We start from the raw sequence: 17,943 nt of genomic DNA, 5'->3' as shown, positions 1-17,943 counted from the left end.
AAGAGACGGCGTGGCCGCTGCAGGACGTCTATTCATTCACACACACTGAATATTTGTGTACAGTGACCTCGTTTAGCCAGAATAACGGGACAGGAACCACAACAGCCTCCCTGTTCACAAATCCTGAATTAGCTTTTCTAAATGCTGCATGAAAGAAAAGAGTCTTTATGCTGCTGCTCTGCCAGATAATTCAGAACTGGATCACACACACACTCACACACACACCCAGTCATCACATGGCTTCAATAGCAAACACAGGAGCTCAAAACAGGCTGGATGGTTCATGTGACTGCATACACACACACACACACACCCCCACACACACACACACACACAAACACAGTTCCTCTCCATTCACGGCTCCTTTAATGGACTTCTGTCATAGCGGCTAACTGAGTCAGCCAGTCTGATTCACATAGCTCTACAACGCGCCGCGCATCACCTCGCCGGCGGAGCTGCTCAACCATCAGCACATTATTCACAACGTGACTCATTAACTGGTAGATTCCTCCTTCAACCTGCTCATCCCTTTAAGCGTGTCACTTAAGGATTAAAGTGGCAAAGACAGAAAACAAAAAGCCACAAAAATTAAAGAAATTAATACCAAGATGTAATTCAGTGCAGATGGGATGTTTTTATAGAGATCAGCTCCATAACAAAGTAATTATAGTTAACTAAAACAAACAAACGTACAAAAACTTAAATTGACAAAACAATTTCACTGATTGTAATCAATGGAAAAAACTATAAACTGAAAGTAAATCGTGTGTTTATAAAACTCACTAAAACATACTAAAATTACAGATATAATATCCTTTATTTTTGTGATCATGAATCTATTTTTTAGCCTTTTTAACTGATGTGAAATTATTTTTTTTCCTTCACACAAACAGTTTATCAGCTTTCTGCAAATTACGGCGCTTATGCAAAATGGCGACAAAACACCGACAATAATTCAATACATTATTTGAAAATAGTATCTTCTGTTTCGCTACCCAATTGAAATAAACATAATCACAAAACTTTCATCTTTTTGAATTCTGCACCAAAAATGAATCAAAGTCTGAAAAAACTAAAACTTCTACTAATAAAAATTAAACTGAAACTAAACAATATTCAACAAATAAAAACTAGCAAATGCACTCTAAAAACTAATTAAAACTGAATTAGACAAAAAAAACCTAAATAAAACCTAAACTATAATGAAAAACCCAGAACTATATTAACCCTGTTACCTGCCAGGATTCAAAGAAAGGAAATTATCTGTATTTTTCTTTCTGCCCAAAATGCTGCTTCACAACAAATGTTTTATTCACACTCAGGCCCTGGAGGCCATTTTTAAGGTTGCCACTGATCTCAGAGTCATCCGGGGAGAAATTCATTCATCAAGAGTTTCTATATCACCAACAGCCACGGAGCAACGGACCACCGTTACAACGGTTTAATCTGATGCTAACAGGAGGGACCGTGTTTTTCCAAGCCGTCTTTAAACGCACCGTGAGCGAACATAAGCTAATGGAAATAGTTTCTATTACAAATGTGCGCAAATGTTTGTCGCTATGCTGCTAATGGAGAGAAAAACCAATTTTGTAACTATGTTTTTTCCATTAAATAAGAAAGTACAAATTATTATGCAAGTGATATTTTCTCAGATTTTCCTAAATGGTCAATGCAAATGACGGTCAGTATAATTTTCAAGTCATGAACTATTACAGTATAAATCAAATATTACTGAACAAAGATCCCCATGAGAACAGGATTGATTTCAAAAATAAACTCAAAATGCAAAATGTTCCAAATTATTATGCACAGCAGATTTTCTAAACATTTTATGGATTATATAGAACTGCAAACGGTCATTCTTTGAATGTGCAGCATTAAGTGGTCATATGTACTAAAATCAAAAGCTATTTCAATCAAAAATCAATCTCTCTCTCCCCATGATTTCAGCCCACAGCATGACTCCACCACCTCCTTGCTGATGTCACAGCCGTGTTGGGACGTGGTGGCCGTCCACCACTGATCCACTACTGCGTCCATCTGGACCATCCAGGGTTGCACAGCAGTCATCAGTGAACAAGTCTTTGAAAATTAATCTTCATGTCCGGCTGGGCCCACTGGACCGTTTCTGCTTGTGAGCTCTGGTTAGGGGCCCAATAGTAGGTTCCTGCACCGCAAGGCTCTGGAGGATCCTCCACCTTGAGGCTCCAGCAGCTTCAAATAACTGTTTGCTGCTTTGTAAAGGCATTTTAACAGCTGCTCTGTGGTTTCTAACAGAAACTTTCCTCATTCTGCCTTTATCTGTACAAACCATCTTTGTTCTGAATCAGCCACAAATCTCTTCACAGAACGATAACGCTTCAGTTTTTGTTTAATATCTAATGTTTTCATACCTTGTCATACAGCACTACAGTATCTGATGATTTTCGTCAGCAGAGATTTTTTCTCTTTCCCATATTGCTTGAAACCTGTGGCTTGTTTAATAATGTGGAACATCCTTCTTAAGTACATTTCCTTTAATTGAGCTCAGCAGACAAACTAATCAACCAGCTCTCTGAAATTAATTATAGTGATTCAAAGAGCCCTGACACACAATACCATCTATACATTTAATAGCACAACAAAAAATGTAATCTTTATGACACTTAAATCCAATTTGCATAATAATTTGGAACATGGTGTAAAAGTGCCATATGAATAAGTTTAATAAGTCACTAAAAAGGATGAGCTTTATTGAGGACAAACCAAACACTGCAAAAACACAACGTTTTGCCAACTGCTTTTGTCTAAAACAAAATAAAATAAAAAAATTAAAGCTGCTCAGCTAAAACCTAAAAAGGCTGATTTCTACTGAACATCTCTCATTCTGTTTAATTAAAATAATATTTTTTAATTAATTGTAATTCACTTAATTTTATGATTTTTTGTATTTTTATGTTTTCCAGTTTAATTATTTATTTATTTTCCTATTGAGATTTAATTTACTTTCATTTCTGTTCAATTTATTGTAATTTTATTTAATCTTTATGTAGTTTAATATGTTCATTGCAAAAACACGGATTCTTACCAAATATTGTTGTCTAGTTTCTTGTGTAAATATGTTTGTACAGCTGAAATAAAAAATAAAAAAAACAACTTACGTGTAACTTTTCAGCAATAAATATTTAGGTAAATAATTCCTTAATATTATTGAAAAAGTTCTAGTTCCACTGGCAGGTAAATTCACTTACAGCAAGATATTTTCCCCACATTATAAGTAAATTAACCTATCAATGGAATTAGTACTTTTTCATCAATATTACAGACAGAACAAACAGAATGAAGGACATGTTGACTAGAAATCAGCATCTTCAGCTGTTAGCTGTGCAGCTGTCTTAAGTACAAATAAACGAACAAAGTTTAAACTTATTGGGCTTCATTTGGTCTAAATGTTGCCAGAAATCCAGGAGAATTTCAGCTTCCTGTATTGATCTAAAACAAATCAATACAGGAACTAAAATTCACAGAGAAATGTTGCTGAATGCTCAGTGAGTGATCAGAAATAGTGATGCATTCTTTATGCAGCACTCCTGCTCTTCACAGCACGGCTAATGGAGAGCGCGACCTTTCCGACCTGCGACGCCCACGCAGCCGCTTCAGCACCAAGCTTCATCAGCAAACTCTAATCCCAATTATGTATAAAAATGACACCAAGTCTTTTCTCTTTCCAGCAGGGGAAAGACGAGGCTCAGGTGATGCCATCAATAAAACCGTCTCATAAAAACACAATGAGTAAAGGCTGTTAGACCAAAAAAAGAAAAAGGTTGTTGGATAAATTTCATAGATAAATTACTGGAATCAGCTGGATTAACTCTGTGTGTAATTATATGAAGTCTCTGTTGGTCTGTCAAATAAACAGCCTTTATTGCAACAAAACAAATCTGTGCTAATTAAATGTTAGCTGTTTTCTGCAGCTAACAGAGGATCACAATGCAACCAGAGAGTAGAATTAAACACAACACGATGATATGCATTAGATAGATTCATATTAGTACAGAATCTGGACAATATTTCTACAGCAATGTTTCTTTAAAGTGTAACTAAACCATAAATGAACTTCTTTTTGGCTAATAAATTCTCTAAATTAGTCCTTAAGTGTTTGACCTTCATGTTTCTGTGCTGATTTTGACATTTTAGTGTAAATTTGTTTTGTTCTGCAGTATTTTTGCCTGAAAGTCGTCTCAGTGCTGCCCTCTTTGGGTTGAACAGAGGCTACTGCAGTTGAATTTTCCTATTGGTTACAAATGTTCAGCAGAGAAATCGCTGCTTCATATACTGTCGCCATAAATATTTCCAGTAATATGTCTAGATTTGTCACTGTTTGAAAAAAAGTCACTGGACTGATCTAAAAAGTTGCTAAATATAGCAACTAAGTGCCAAATTGGCAACATATTGTCTTTCTTCCTGACTTCCTGGCTCTGCTTATTCACTCTTGTCCTCCCCACATTTGGCCACACCCCTAACTGTCTCTTGGCTCCTCCCACTTTTTTTCACACATTTGAATGTCCCAGATGACTTCTGATTGGCTTTGAAACGCATAGATAACAGCATTTTTCTTCCCAGTGATGTTAAAATAAATTCGCTAGCTTAATAACTTCCACTTGTTGATCAGTCATGTAACTTTTGTTTTGAATTATCCTTCCTGTTCTTAGATGTAGAGGTTTGAATGAGAATTCTTGGGTTTCCTAATGCATATTATACATTTAAAATAGTATCAAAAGCTTAAAACATCAGTTAAATACTGTATCTTGACCCTGAAACAAAATAATCCCCTAAATTCATGTCACCTTAGTCCAGTGGTGGACATCACTAACTCAAAGTTAGCTGCGCTAACCCATAAACAGTAGTTCCATTAACGCTAAAGCAACATGATATTCAGCAGAAGCTAATGCTAACATGCTAACCTCAGTTATGTTAACACGTCCCATGTTGTGTTTTTAAATATGAACAATTCAAAAACCTCTGCTAACGTTTATAACAGTGGAGCTAATTTTTCACTTAGCGCTTTTGCTAACTCTGAAAATGCTTAGCACACTTAGCTTCACTAAATTAATTTTTTCTGAGAAATTCTAAAGCACTAAATTATTTGGCTGTTCTGTAAATATTCAGTTACATAATATACCTCCCTTCATTAAGTGACTCTTTGGAACAGACCTTTTTCTCATGGTTTGAGTTTTTAGTTATTTCTGCGGAGGAAACACTCGTATATTGTTATGCTATATTGTTAGCATAATAGCGGAAGTTGTTAGGTTGTTCTTTTTTTTAAAAAAAGGTTTTATTGGCTCTAGTGGCCTTTATTTGAAAGTAGTTCGACAGGAAACAGGGTAATGAGAGAGGGGGAAGACATGCGGCAAATTTCGCCAGGCAGGGAATCGAACCTGCGACAAGGTCTATGGCCTCAAAACATGGGTCGTGCTTTACCCCTTTACTCCTGCGCCACCACAGCACCCCAGATTGTTCATATTTTTAAAAAGAATAAATCCCTTTTCTGTTTTTGAGAAAATTTTTTACCATGTTTGAAAGGTAAACAATTAATTTTTTTAACAAATGAATTTTACTGATCAGCGTTAGCAATAGTTTAATCCAGAGAAAAGCAGAAAAGCTGCAGCCATGATAACTTTGCATTAAAACAACCTCAGAGATTCAGGAAGAACCAGGACCAACAGCTAACCAACACCACCATGGAAGAAATTAGGATCAAAACATCATGCAAGAGAAACTTCTCCCAACGCTTCCAGCGCAGTTTGATGAGGATCAGTGGATTTCCCAGCATAAAAAAGGGTAAAGTTGTGAAAAAGTCGATCAAAGATCAGAGCAAGTCAGGAAACGCCATTGATCTGAGCAAAAAGCTGATGTAGAAACAGAAGCTGAAAACCCGCAAGCACTAAAAAGACACGAGTGGGTCAATATCAGTCAGGGTTTGATCCTCAGGTTTATCTGCAGCATGATGGACAGGATCACAGGAAGCATCGATATTTATTTTAACTCAGATTAATGCATCTACTTCATGAAACAAAGTTAAAACTCTATTATAATTTCTTTATTATTTTAGGATTTGCTCGATACTTTCACCTCATACCTGTAGGAACTTTCCCTCTTGACAACAATAAACTCTTCCCAAACATGTTTGTGCATTTGCTCAGTGTTCTAGGCTCCTCTGCAGCTGTGTGTGTGTGCTGTGATGTAAATCCGCGTACCGGCAGGACAGTCTCCCTCTGACATAATAAGGACTTCAGACTGCAGCTTGCAGGCGTCTCTGCGGAGGAAACATTCGTTCTGGTAGTTCTTGTTGTTGGAGCCGCACACCGGGGCGTAGTCGTTGTTGCACTGCAGAGGAAAGAGAAAACCAGGATGAAAACACATTCAGAAACTGATACCTGAATTCATTAAAGTCCAAGGTTGAAATGAAACTGACCAACAAGCTTACATTTAGTACATTCAGTATTTTCAAAACGAAACAAGTCGGGATGTGTTGTGGTGGCGCAGGGTTGTGGTGGCAACCCTGCGGACTAGGCCTTAGTCCTCGACGCGGCCGTCGCAGGTTCGATTCCCGGCCTGGCGACCTTTGCCGCATGTCTTCCCCTTCTCTCATTACCCTTTTTTCTGTCAATTAACTATCAAATAAAGGCCACTAGAGCCAATAAAACCTTTTTAAAAAATTAAAAATTAAACAGAAAAGTTAACTTCCTGAGCTGTGAATGAACCAAAACAGAAGCCAGCATGGAGGAATCATCTTTAGATTAGTTCATGGAGTCTGAATGTTCATTTTACTGTAGCTCTACTACATGTTAACGGGAGAATCTGTTACCTGAACTATAAAAGCCAGAGGCTGGGGAGGAGACGACAGGGGAACCAAATTAACCAGTCAGATGTGACGAGGAACAGCTGTGGCAGAATGCAAGCTGGGAAACTAATAAGCTACCTGATAGTCCGGTAGACTCAGTTTGATTCAAGACCAAAACTTCATCATCTGTTCCATCTCCAGCTGCTGTGGCTCTCTTTCTCTCTGCTCTGAGTCAGACCAACCAAACCCTTTGAAAAACCTGTTCCCTCCCTCGCCTGCGGGGGCACCGCAACAACAACCACTGAAAAAAACGACACAAAAACCTCCTGAAGAAGCTGGGCGCAATTTCTGTTTTCACAAAATGGAAACAAAAATGAAGTGTCAGATTTTAGTGGTTTGAGGGTTTGTCTTTTGTTTTTGGATAAAGACCAGGAGTAATTTCTCCCTCTAGTGCTAAGCTAACGCATCTGTTTAGGAAGTATTTACCCAGAATGCTCTGCGATGCAGTCCACTTCCTGGTTTTGATCAGTCTCTGGTCCGCTTGGCGTTCACATATGCATTCAAACAAAAGCAGAGTTCACTTCAACCAAAGCCAGGCCAAAGTGTGGAGGACCAGAGTTTGATTTTTTGGGTCCATTAGCATTCACACGCCCCAAACGAACTGGACTTTCTAGGCAAACGGACTGGAGTTGGATTAAAGCGGAATAAACAGAGCTGGTTTTAAGGCACCCAAAGAAGAGACTAACTAAAGGGAGGATGAACAAAAACTCAACAAAACTACAAATCAAGGGAAAAAGATAAATCACAGATCTAAGGCTACATTTACACAGCAGCTAAATGTGACTCAACTCCAACTTCTTCACCACAAAATTATCCGATTTGAGCCACTTCCATACGTAGAACAAAATAGTATCCGGTTATTTTGAAAGTGTCTGCAGTCTGACGTGACACATGCATGATCATTCTGCACCAGAAGAAGTCAGACGCTGTAAATCTAAACAATGGCTGAAAATGCTAATCATGACATTATGAAAGCAGTCTGTCAGTGAACGCATCACATCACAAACCCATCGATCTTCGTTCCGACTCCACATCCAAACAGACGAATCTACAGAAACTGAAGACAATTGCTCTCTAGTTACCTTCCTTCATCTTGTTATGATTTGGTGACGACACCATAGGCTCTGAATAACTTTGAAATCGATCCACCAGCGCCGGCCATATTACTTCCATAAACATCGTGTTGGTCTGTGACGTCAACGCTCTTCTTCGATTAGGAGTTGTAAACCGTTTACACAGAAGTCTGACTGCGGTTGTGGATTTCATCCAAAAAAATTTATCAAGAGCTGCTGTCTGAACGTAGCGAAAGATTGTAAAAAGAAGATAACACAAAACAATGATAGAAATCTCTCAGATTAAGTTCAAAGTTATGAGTTTTTTGTCAGAAATGATCTTTTTCATTTATCTACAATGACGTTAATAGGTCACCGTAAAAATCCCGATTTTGCCTTTTTGTTCCCACTTCCTCAATTCTTTATCATAAAGACTAAATTTCAAGTAGATTTTTTTTCTTTCTGTGTCTGCTCTGTCTGATATTTTTGTGAACATGGTTAAGAACTGGACTGAAACTGTGAAAAAGGAGCCAAATTTGAAAGAAGAGCTGAATCCAGACCAGTTAAAGGATGAATTCATGGCTGATTGGAGGGAAAACGTAAAGAAGAGAAGGATGAATGAACAGGCTATAAAAGTGATGACCTCCTGCAGCCGTTTTCTAGTTTAGTCTCTGTTTTCTGTGTACATTCAGCTGCGAGGAAACTAATTCACTATCAGCTCTAAAATGCTGAGTCCTTCCATTTTAAAGAACCAGGATGCCTGCTTTGCAGCTTTTTAATCATTTTTTAGCTTTTAAACAGAATAAAAACAGCAACTTTTTGTCGTTCTCCGTATTTTGGATCTGCGAACGGCCGCAGAGCTGTGCAGAGAAACAGCTTTCACCTCCTGCTGATCTGCTCGTGTTGCTCCACTGGAGCAGTGGGAGGTTAAGTGACTTGCTCAAGGGCACTCAGGAAAATAGCTGTTAAGGTACAGAGGAACATTACTCATTCATATCCCCACACGGTTTGCTGGCTGCAGAACACGCCTGGCTCTTTCAGATGAGTGATGGCGCTGCAGGACTCAGTCTCTGTGTCCCTTTTTTTGGGGAGGTAGAGATATTCATTTGATTTCATATTGATTTTTTTTTTTTCGTTGCTGCTACACCGCTGGAATAACAAACGTGATTATTCAGTGGAAAAATATTACCCACAGTTCCCTGGGAAGAGGCCGCAGCTGTCGGAGGAGCCGCTGCACGATACCTGGTTACTTTATTATACGGTGACAAACGTTTGGTGAAAAAATATGAAACTTCACAAGCATGGAAAAGGAACAACCAACCGATTTAGGATCTTTATGTCAGAAATAATTCACAACATGTGAAATAATAGTTGATTTTTAAGAGTAAACCTTTTTAAGAAACATTTCTCACAACTGTAACAGTACAGTAATCACTACCAGCTTTTTTCACAGCAGATCTGATCTTTAATCATTATTTTTCTTCGCTTGTTTTTTTCAAAACATTTTTTTTTTTACAAATGACAGAAAATATTTTTCAAAAGGTACCTTTTTTATGTAAAACAATACAGACATAATATTAGCAGAATAAAGATGGAATTTTACAAGAAATAATGTTTTTAAGCCAAGTTAACACCAAGCTAGCATCGTGTTAGCAGTTAGTACAAACTTCCACTAATCTGCTAATGAGAGAGCTAGTTTTTAGCTTACAGTTTTTGCTAACTTAAAACATTTAGCACACTTAGCTTTGCCTAAATTAATTTGAACAGATAACTTAAAAATCACATTTACATATTTGTTTTGTAAACTTTCAGTTCAATAAAATTTAACATCTGTCTTGAAATTTTGCCTATTGACTGTTTCTCCCTCCCTTAGCATTCTTGCTAACCTTGAAAACATCTAGCACACTTAGCTATACCTAAATAAATTTTTCCAGATAAATTCAAAAGCACTAGTTAACTTGGATGTTCTGTAAACTTTTACTTTAATAAAGTTTGACATTAGTGCTGAAGTTTTGATTAATGACTTACGAATTGTAGAAGTAGCCGTTTATATTCATGCTCTTATTCTGAAATGGGTGAAAACTACATTGCAGTTCTGTTTCCTCTCCTGAAGTTAGTTATTTTTTCACAATAACTTTATTTGAAACAGTAGAGAACAAGATATAAACATAAGTGCAATATCTAAGAACTTTATAGAACATGTAAAAAAAATAAATTAAATTTAAATTAAATTCTTTCAAGAGCATTTTAGCGTTAGCAAAACTACCAATTATGATTAGTGGTTTAGAGTTAGCACACCTATCTTTTTAGCTCGTCGTGCCCAATTCTGCTTCAAACACAGCAAAGATTTGATAATCAGGAGGAAAATATGATTTCAGGATCTCAGGACAGAAGAAACAATGAAATGTGTTTCATATTTTAATCGAGCTGAGATGGAAGGAGACAAAAACGGTGAAGGGAGGAGAACAAGAAGCCTCTCTGGCTCCCGATCAAAGGATTCAGAGAAAAAGCAGAAAAGAGTCTGCAGAAATGATTGGGAGTAAAGAAGACGAGTGACACTGGGCTAACAGGAAGAAACAGACCTACATGGAGAGAAAAGTGTAAGATAGAGACGTGAGACAGAGTCCTGGCTCAACAAAAACCTGGCACACTATGAAAAAGAGCTGCAGCGCCTGAAGAAAAGGAGGGGAAAAAATACCATCATAAAAGAAAAAAGACACTGAAAGAAAGAGAAGGAGAAAATCCGCTTAAAGGAAAAACAGGAAATATGGCAACGCCACAAAGGTGGTTGGGGAAACTTCCTGCAGGGCTCAGGGTTTTTATTTTTTTATTTGGATGCCATCTCCTCTCATCCCGCTCCCCCTCCTCTCTCTCCGGCTGTCCTTAACCTGGGGACTCGCTTTTCTGCCAGGCGTGATGCAACACAAAGCAAAAGCTGCCCAGCAGAACCCTGTGGGTGTCTTTTAAGAGTGCCTTCCTTTCCGTGAAAACTCTCCAGAGCCCTCACTTGATCTCCCTCAAAAATATGGCTCCCACCCCGGGGGAAAGCGGAGGAGGGGCGCCACATCTTCAACCTCTGTCTTTCTTCCAGAAAAAGCTGGAAGGAAGACCTATAGACATATATGACTGGGTAGGACAGCGCCTGTTAGCCGCTATGGCTGGTGATCTACACCTGCAGGCACCATTACTACTCACTGAATCATGTTTATATAAAACCAACTGTTCCAATGAAAGACCAGCATGTAAAGCCATTATTTCTTGTCTTATTTCTGTAAAATATGGCTTAAAATACAGCTGAGAAAATGTCCAATCTCTTAACATGTTAAATATGTATTGTATCTACATATAAATCCATAAACAGCTTGGTTTCTGTCAGCATTCAAGAGAGCACCTCATATATTTCTCCTTCATATTTGATAATTCATTTAATTTTACATAATTGCCATTGTAGGAGCCATCGGAAGTTCAAATTTAACAACCATACTTTATGAAATATTGAATAATCCCACTTTCTACAAACAATCAAAGCATTTAATTCAGTTTTTGACAATTATTAAACTTATAAAAATTAGAAGGGCTGCAATAAGAAACAGCAAAGGGAAACTAACGCTACAAATAATGCTCAAAAACACTGGTATCCGAGTTTTTTCCCGCTCTTCGCGTCTTCTCCACGCAGACTCGTTGCCATGACAAAAGCGCCGTTAGCGATAGGACTAGCTAATCAGCTCATCAGGAGCATCAACACCAAAAAACACACATTAAACATTAAATATTTCCTACACAAAGAACAAAACCTTCAGTCGGTTACAGTTTTCATGTTTTCAGGCTTGATGTTTATTTTGCTTTTATTAATAAGTGATCGTCTGAACATTAGCGGCGGTTGATTAGCTCATTTAAACACCTGCGCTACTAACTATCTGTCAGAGTTTGTGGGGCGCCTTTTTCTAGAGTTAACCGAAACATACCAAATTGGCCAGCAGACTTAATGTTATCACAGTCAAGCTAGGAAAGGTAACTTACACTTCCTCGACATATTTGCCTTTTTTAAAAATAAAAAAATTAAACATTTCGCTGACCTGTGAAATGTGTTACCCTTGGACCTTCGTTTCTGGTTTTCTTAGTGTTGGCAATTAACAGCAAAACATTGCGCTCTTTTTACAGCTTCTTTACGTAACTGTGTCATTTTCCCAACCGCAGATATTCTGCATAGCAACAGCATGTGTGACACACAAAAGTCACGTGACATCCAACACAGTCCGGTTGCCAGATTGGGTAGGTTTTCCCCCCATTTAGGCTTCTTTTGAACACTTTGCCTGTTCAAAAGCTAGAATTTGAGTTCCTTTGCACAACATTTGGTTTTATGATTGAATTGAAATGATTTTTTTGTAAAGTGCCCTGAGGATACATTTGTTGTGAATTGGTGTCACCTACAATAACTCTCTGGAGAATTTGATTTAATGAGCTACAACATTTAATTTACACAATACAATAAAATATCTTTGATTTTTTTATATAAATAAACCTAATTGAATTGGTGGTTTTTTAGGAAGTGTTTTTGAGTGCTCTACCCACCTCTGTGTGACACCAAGATAAATATCAGTGATATTTACTGTAGTACTTAATGCTGAACTAGCAAAACTAGCTAGCTGAGACAAAGATGTATCAACATGTAGCCATTTTGTTCTTGTATCTTTCTCTCGCACATTGGTCAAGACTGTCCACATATTTTCTATTTGTTGCTATGCTTTGCGCTGCTCTTGCCTACCAAGATGGCGCCGATCACTTTCAGTTAAGGTTTGTGGGAACTATGTATTGGAATACGTAGCATTATTCTTCAGATAATGCTCTGATCTGCCAACTGCTTTTACCCTCAGTAACAACTCCTCCTGAAGTGACAGCAACAAATATAGCGAGCTGGTATTACAGATTTAAAACTTTGGGATTCTTTCAGCAGCATCGCCTTCAATCAGCGCTGGACAGCCACGCCGTTGCTTTAGCCGTCGCCGCGGCACCGCCGCTTTGATCCCGCCTCGGCTTGATAACCAGCAGCGTCTGATGTCGACAGTCGGAGAAAAATCAGCTTTGTCAGCTGTTGCACTTTGCTGCAACTCAGCCGAGGTTACTGTCAGGTTTAATAGAAATGAAAAAGACGGAGGCGCCAAGATGATGCAAAGCGAGGAGACGGTTGTGTAGGAAGCGCCAGAATGAAGAGGTGATAATGAGAAGTGGTGGATGAGACAGAAGGTGAAACAATTTGATCCTCTGCAGACAGAGTAAAGAGGCCGGTGGCCGCTGCCATATGGCCCGGCCGTATGTCCCCGCAGGCTGAGGCGCCGCTCACGTCCAGGACTTTCCCCGAATATTTGAGACAACCTGGACGCCGTCTCTACCAGATTTAAAGCGATAGCACCCAGGAGTTAAAGTCAGATCAGGACAAGGTTTTTTAAACAGTCTGTTAGTGGTTTCATAGTCAAAATGTCAGAATGACTGAAACTGGCCGTCAGCTATTTAAGTTAAACAGTATTTAGCCGTCATAAGAGGAAAATATGGAGCTTTATATTTTCACCATGTTAATCTTTCATTAACAATTATCAGCTTCAAACTAAATGCTGTATTAGAAAGCTAAATACTTAGCTTGGAGCTAAATATGTAGTTCCAAGTTAGCAAGCTAGATGAGCCAAATGTTTAGTTAGCTGAACATTTAGCTCCAACCTAAATATATAACTCCAAACTAAACATGTAATCAGCTAGCTAACTATTTAGTTTGAGGATAACTATTCAGGTAGCTCACTAAATATTCATGTAATTGAAATATTTCATGTAATATTTCATGAAATATTTCAATTACATTAAATATTTAGTTAACTGACTAAATATTTAGTTTGAGGCTAAATATTCATTTAGCTAGCTAAATATTTTGTTAAAAGTTAAATATTTAGCTCTAATCTAAATACTTAACTCAGAGCAAAATATTGACCTAGTATTTAAATTCACTTGCCAATAATTACTTTAATTTTTTTTTTTTTAATTGTTCCATTTTTTTAGATCCATGTACTTCAGATCTGACGATTTTGGCCAACGGGACAAAAACTTTGGACGCCCCTGTGTTAGGGTGTCCTAACTTTCTCTTCAGCTGGGACACTAAAATACATTTTTGTGTCCACTGATTAATAAATAAAATATTTTAAAGGGATAGATAAAAAACATGTTACGTGAACATTTCTTTTGAAAGAACAACATTTTTTAACGAGGCGCTCAATGTTGTTCCATTTACAGCTGATTTTCACAGAAATTACGTTTAATTTACAAACTGTTTTCTCTTATTTCTTTCTTTCTCAGTCCACCAAACTAGAGTTTAGTTTCTGCAAACCCCCTGTAGGGGGCGCTGTGGTTCTGCCTGCTCTCTACTCGCTCCATCCAGGTTCCACTGCTTCAATTTTTCTTAGCTCCTACACACACACACACACACACACCCACGCCCACACAAACCCTAAAACATGTAGGGCAGGCTGTCGATGCATCCACTGTCAGAACAGTTTGTGGGTCAAAATATACAAAAAGGAAGCAGAAGATCCATAAAAACGGAGAAAAAGATCCGCAGAGGAGCGGGAATAAAATGCACGGAGGACGAAAAGGTAAAGGAGAACCAGAGGAGAGAAGGATGAAACCGAGAAGTGGACTGATGATAGCTGAAGGTAACGATGCTCAATGCAAACCACACAGGAGCAGGAGACAAAGGAGGGGAGAGAAGGCAGGTTCACGCATCGCTGGAGGGAAGGAGAGGCCAAAACATGACACAATATCAGCTTTAATACTCTGAAAATCATCAACCCACTGAAAGTCAGCATCCAGCCAAGCAGCAATTAGTCACGAATCGCTCACAGGAGTCAAACCGAGGTGTGTGTTCGTTACTCTGCAACAAACATGAAACAAAACAAAACGATGTTCGACTGCAGAAAACCAGAATCAATGTCAGGAAATCTAAAAATGCTTTTAAATGCTGCAATAACCAAACAGGAGTTATTAAAAATAGTCAAACACATCCAAAGCTTTATGCCCAAATATTCTTGCAGGTTCTGTGATCAGAATTCATTTGGATGTGATTTAAAGGCAGAAAATGGATTAAATTATAAATTTAACCACCAAGAAACTAACTTTAGCCTTCAAAACATGACAGGAATCCAGATTAGAACGTCCAGCTTTGTTTCAGAACATTTACGCAACATTTTCCAAACTTCTCCAAACTTTCCATGACTTCATGCTCACCGTCTCTGAACCAAAACATAAAATGTTACGGCTGTCGAAATAAAACAATAGAATAACATACAAGGAAATTCAGCAAGTATAAAGTATATAAAGACAAGAAATATAGGTGAATAAATCTACATACTTAAGAAATACTATTAGACAGCAAAGCCACCAAAACCATTCGCAAAATGACAAACTAATATATTCAAACAACAATGCATTTCAAATTTCAATCAGTAAATAGGAGAAATTTATTTACTGACAAACAGATGATCAACGTTAACCATGTCCACACAAAAACAACATACAGTTAATTAAATCTAAAATAATCCATCCACTAATCTACTAATACTAAACTTCTGGAACAAAATAATCACCAAACTTTCTAAAACTTTTGCCACAAAATTCCACAAACTCCATGACTGTCGCCAAGAAAACAAGCTGGGAAAACAGGAAACAGATCAGTCCATCACAGCGACTAGATCTTCTCACACAACAGATATCAATATTCAGCAATGCAAACAAATATTTAGTTAGCTAGCTAACTATTTAGCACTAAGCGAAATATTTAGCTTACAAGTGAGTTAAATATTTAGCTTTGAGGCTAAATATTTAGCTTCAAACTAAATATTTGGCTAGCTTGCTAACTACATATTCAGTTGCTAAGTACTGACTAGTACTTAGTTGATAACTAAGTACTTAATTAGCAAATGAATATTTGAATAGCTAAATATTTGCTAAATATTAGTTAGCCTCTAGCTAAAGTTAAACATGTAGCTTTAATTTGAAGCAAAATACTTAGCTAAGGTAGCTAAATATTTAGCTAGCTATTTGTCAGCTAGCTGCCAAATATTTAGCTCACTAATAAAATATGCTAGCTTGAAAAGTTGAAAAATTGTTAGAAAAACTCAGAAGTTTTCTATTAAAAAATAAGAAAATTCCTGACTTTGAAAAGTAGAAAATTTGCAACAAGAAACCTCCAAAATTTTGAGATGGATCCCAGAAATTTTCTATAAAAACAAGAAAATTCTTTAGTTCCAAATGTTGAAGCATAAATGGCCAAATTTTTGTCATAAATTTACTCTTTTTTTCTTCCTAAAATGACCCTGATACACCATCAATCTTACATGTGCCGTCATGGATAGTGAAAAAATGGGATTTGATTCTAAATGTTGTTTAATTCAAACTCTGTGTTTTGCAGTCGTTCTGCAGTAGTTTAGCGAATCAGACGTTTATAATTTATGAGCTGTTTTTATTCTCACCGGCGGCTCTGAACAACAGAAATTCATCCCTCAGTGTTGGTGTTGTTTCCTGCTTTAACGACACTTGAAATAATGTGCGTTGGAGCTGAGAATAAAAGCGTCGATTAGTTTTCTGAAGAAGCCATTACAGACCATAGGAACAGTTCTGTGTTAGATTATGAAATCATAATTTGTCCACTCCAGTTAAAGTACTTTAATATTCTGATCTGGCCTTTCAGGAGGACAGGATGTTTAAATTGTCACAGTTTAACAATCAAAATAAAGTCTTAAAGTTGGTGTGTTCACATTTCTGCAGGTTAATGAATAGTTTTGCACAGAAAAATCATATTTATGTCGTTTTACAGCAGGAGTGACTAGGTGAGATAATGTAATTGTAATTTCACATAATTACATGATATGGTTAATTTGTGTAATAATGAGGAGTGTATCATTTCTTTGCGAAGAGCTGCCATTACCCCCTGAGCTGCTCTTTGGGAATCCAGGTATTAACAGATTTATATGGTAGAATTAACCCTGCATGCAGTGAATCTGAGCCGGCATTAACGGGGAATATTTAACAGATTTTCTGGATTAAATTAGCAGAAGAGGCAGAGTTCGGCGCTAATTCGGATCTTTTTCTTTTACGCTGTTCAAATGCAGAGAAAAAGCACCAAACAGCAGTTGTAAGTAATGTTTAATAGAACCATTTTATTGGCATTTTATCCTTTTCCCCAACACTTTGGCGCTCAAGTTATCTTTAAAACTGTATGCTAAACCAGTTTCTTCACTGCTTGGATGCAGAGAGGGAGCTCTGTGAGCAGCAGATAACCTTGCCCCAAAGTGTACCAACACACTGAGGGAGGATTTATTGGCCTGCTTATTTAATAGAGACCATATAGATCAAGATCTCCCCTTAGATGGAAGAGGGCAGGAGGGCAATAAAAGAGCATGTGGACATTTTGGATGGAATCAAGAAGCATCCAATCATTAGACTGCATAGTGTTTGGTTGATTTCTTTTGCTAATATGAATGTAAAACTGGTGTAATACCATCTAAAGTCACAATATACCCACGTAAACATGAAGGAATTAAATACATGTTGTAGATCTTAAATCTTTCTGAAAACCTGGTGTTTGGGTGAAAGCTGTAAAATTCGGTTGTCTACAGCGTCAGGATTGGTACGTTACTATAGAAACGTTGCATGTTATTGTTAACATCATTAAGTTTCACACATGCACACAACGCTGGAGGTCAAAATGACGATTCTTTTAGCTGCCATCCATCGTCTGAACAATCCCATTAATGAAACGATACAATACAATGAAACCTGGAGATTTGGGTATTATTAATTCAGTGCAGTGAAACACAGAAAGCGGAAAATAACACAAAAAAAACAATAAAGAACAACTCAAAACCACCTGTATTCTTTTTTTCTCTCTCTCCGTGTCGACTACGCTACATGCTGACCCGTTGCCATAGCAACTGACAACAACAGCTCCACTAACGTATCAGGATTGAA

At 37.6% G+C, this 17,943-nt stretch overlaps 1 protein-coding gene across 1 annotated transcript in view; it reads right to left on the bottom strand.

Annotated features, from left to right (window-relative positions):
* The window catches only part of tmeff2a (transmembrane protein with EGF-like and two follistatin-like domains 2a), a 119,160-nt gene that overhangs the window by 65,240 nt on the left and 35,977 nt on the right, over positions 1 to 17,943 (bottom strand). The window contains exon 3 of the mRNA XM_032567616.1: positions 6,237 to 6,366. Coding sequence (XP_032423507.1) covers positions 6,237 to 6,366 — 130 coding nt within the window. The remainder of the gene's footprint in view (positions 1 to 6,236; positions 6,367 to 17,943) is intronic.

The sequence above is a fragment of the Xiphophorus hellerii genome, chromosome 7 (assembly GCF_003331165.1).
Source record: "Xiphophorus hellerii strain 12219 chromosome 7, Xiphophorus_hellerii-4.1, whole genome shotgun sequence".
NCBI classification, from domain to species: Eukaryota; Metazoa; Chordata; class Actinopteri; order Cyprinodontiformes; family Poeciliidae; genus Xiphophorus; species Xiphophorus hellerii.
This window is presented reverse-complemented; position numbering and strand designations above follow the sequence as displayed.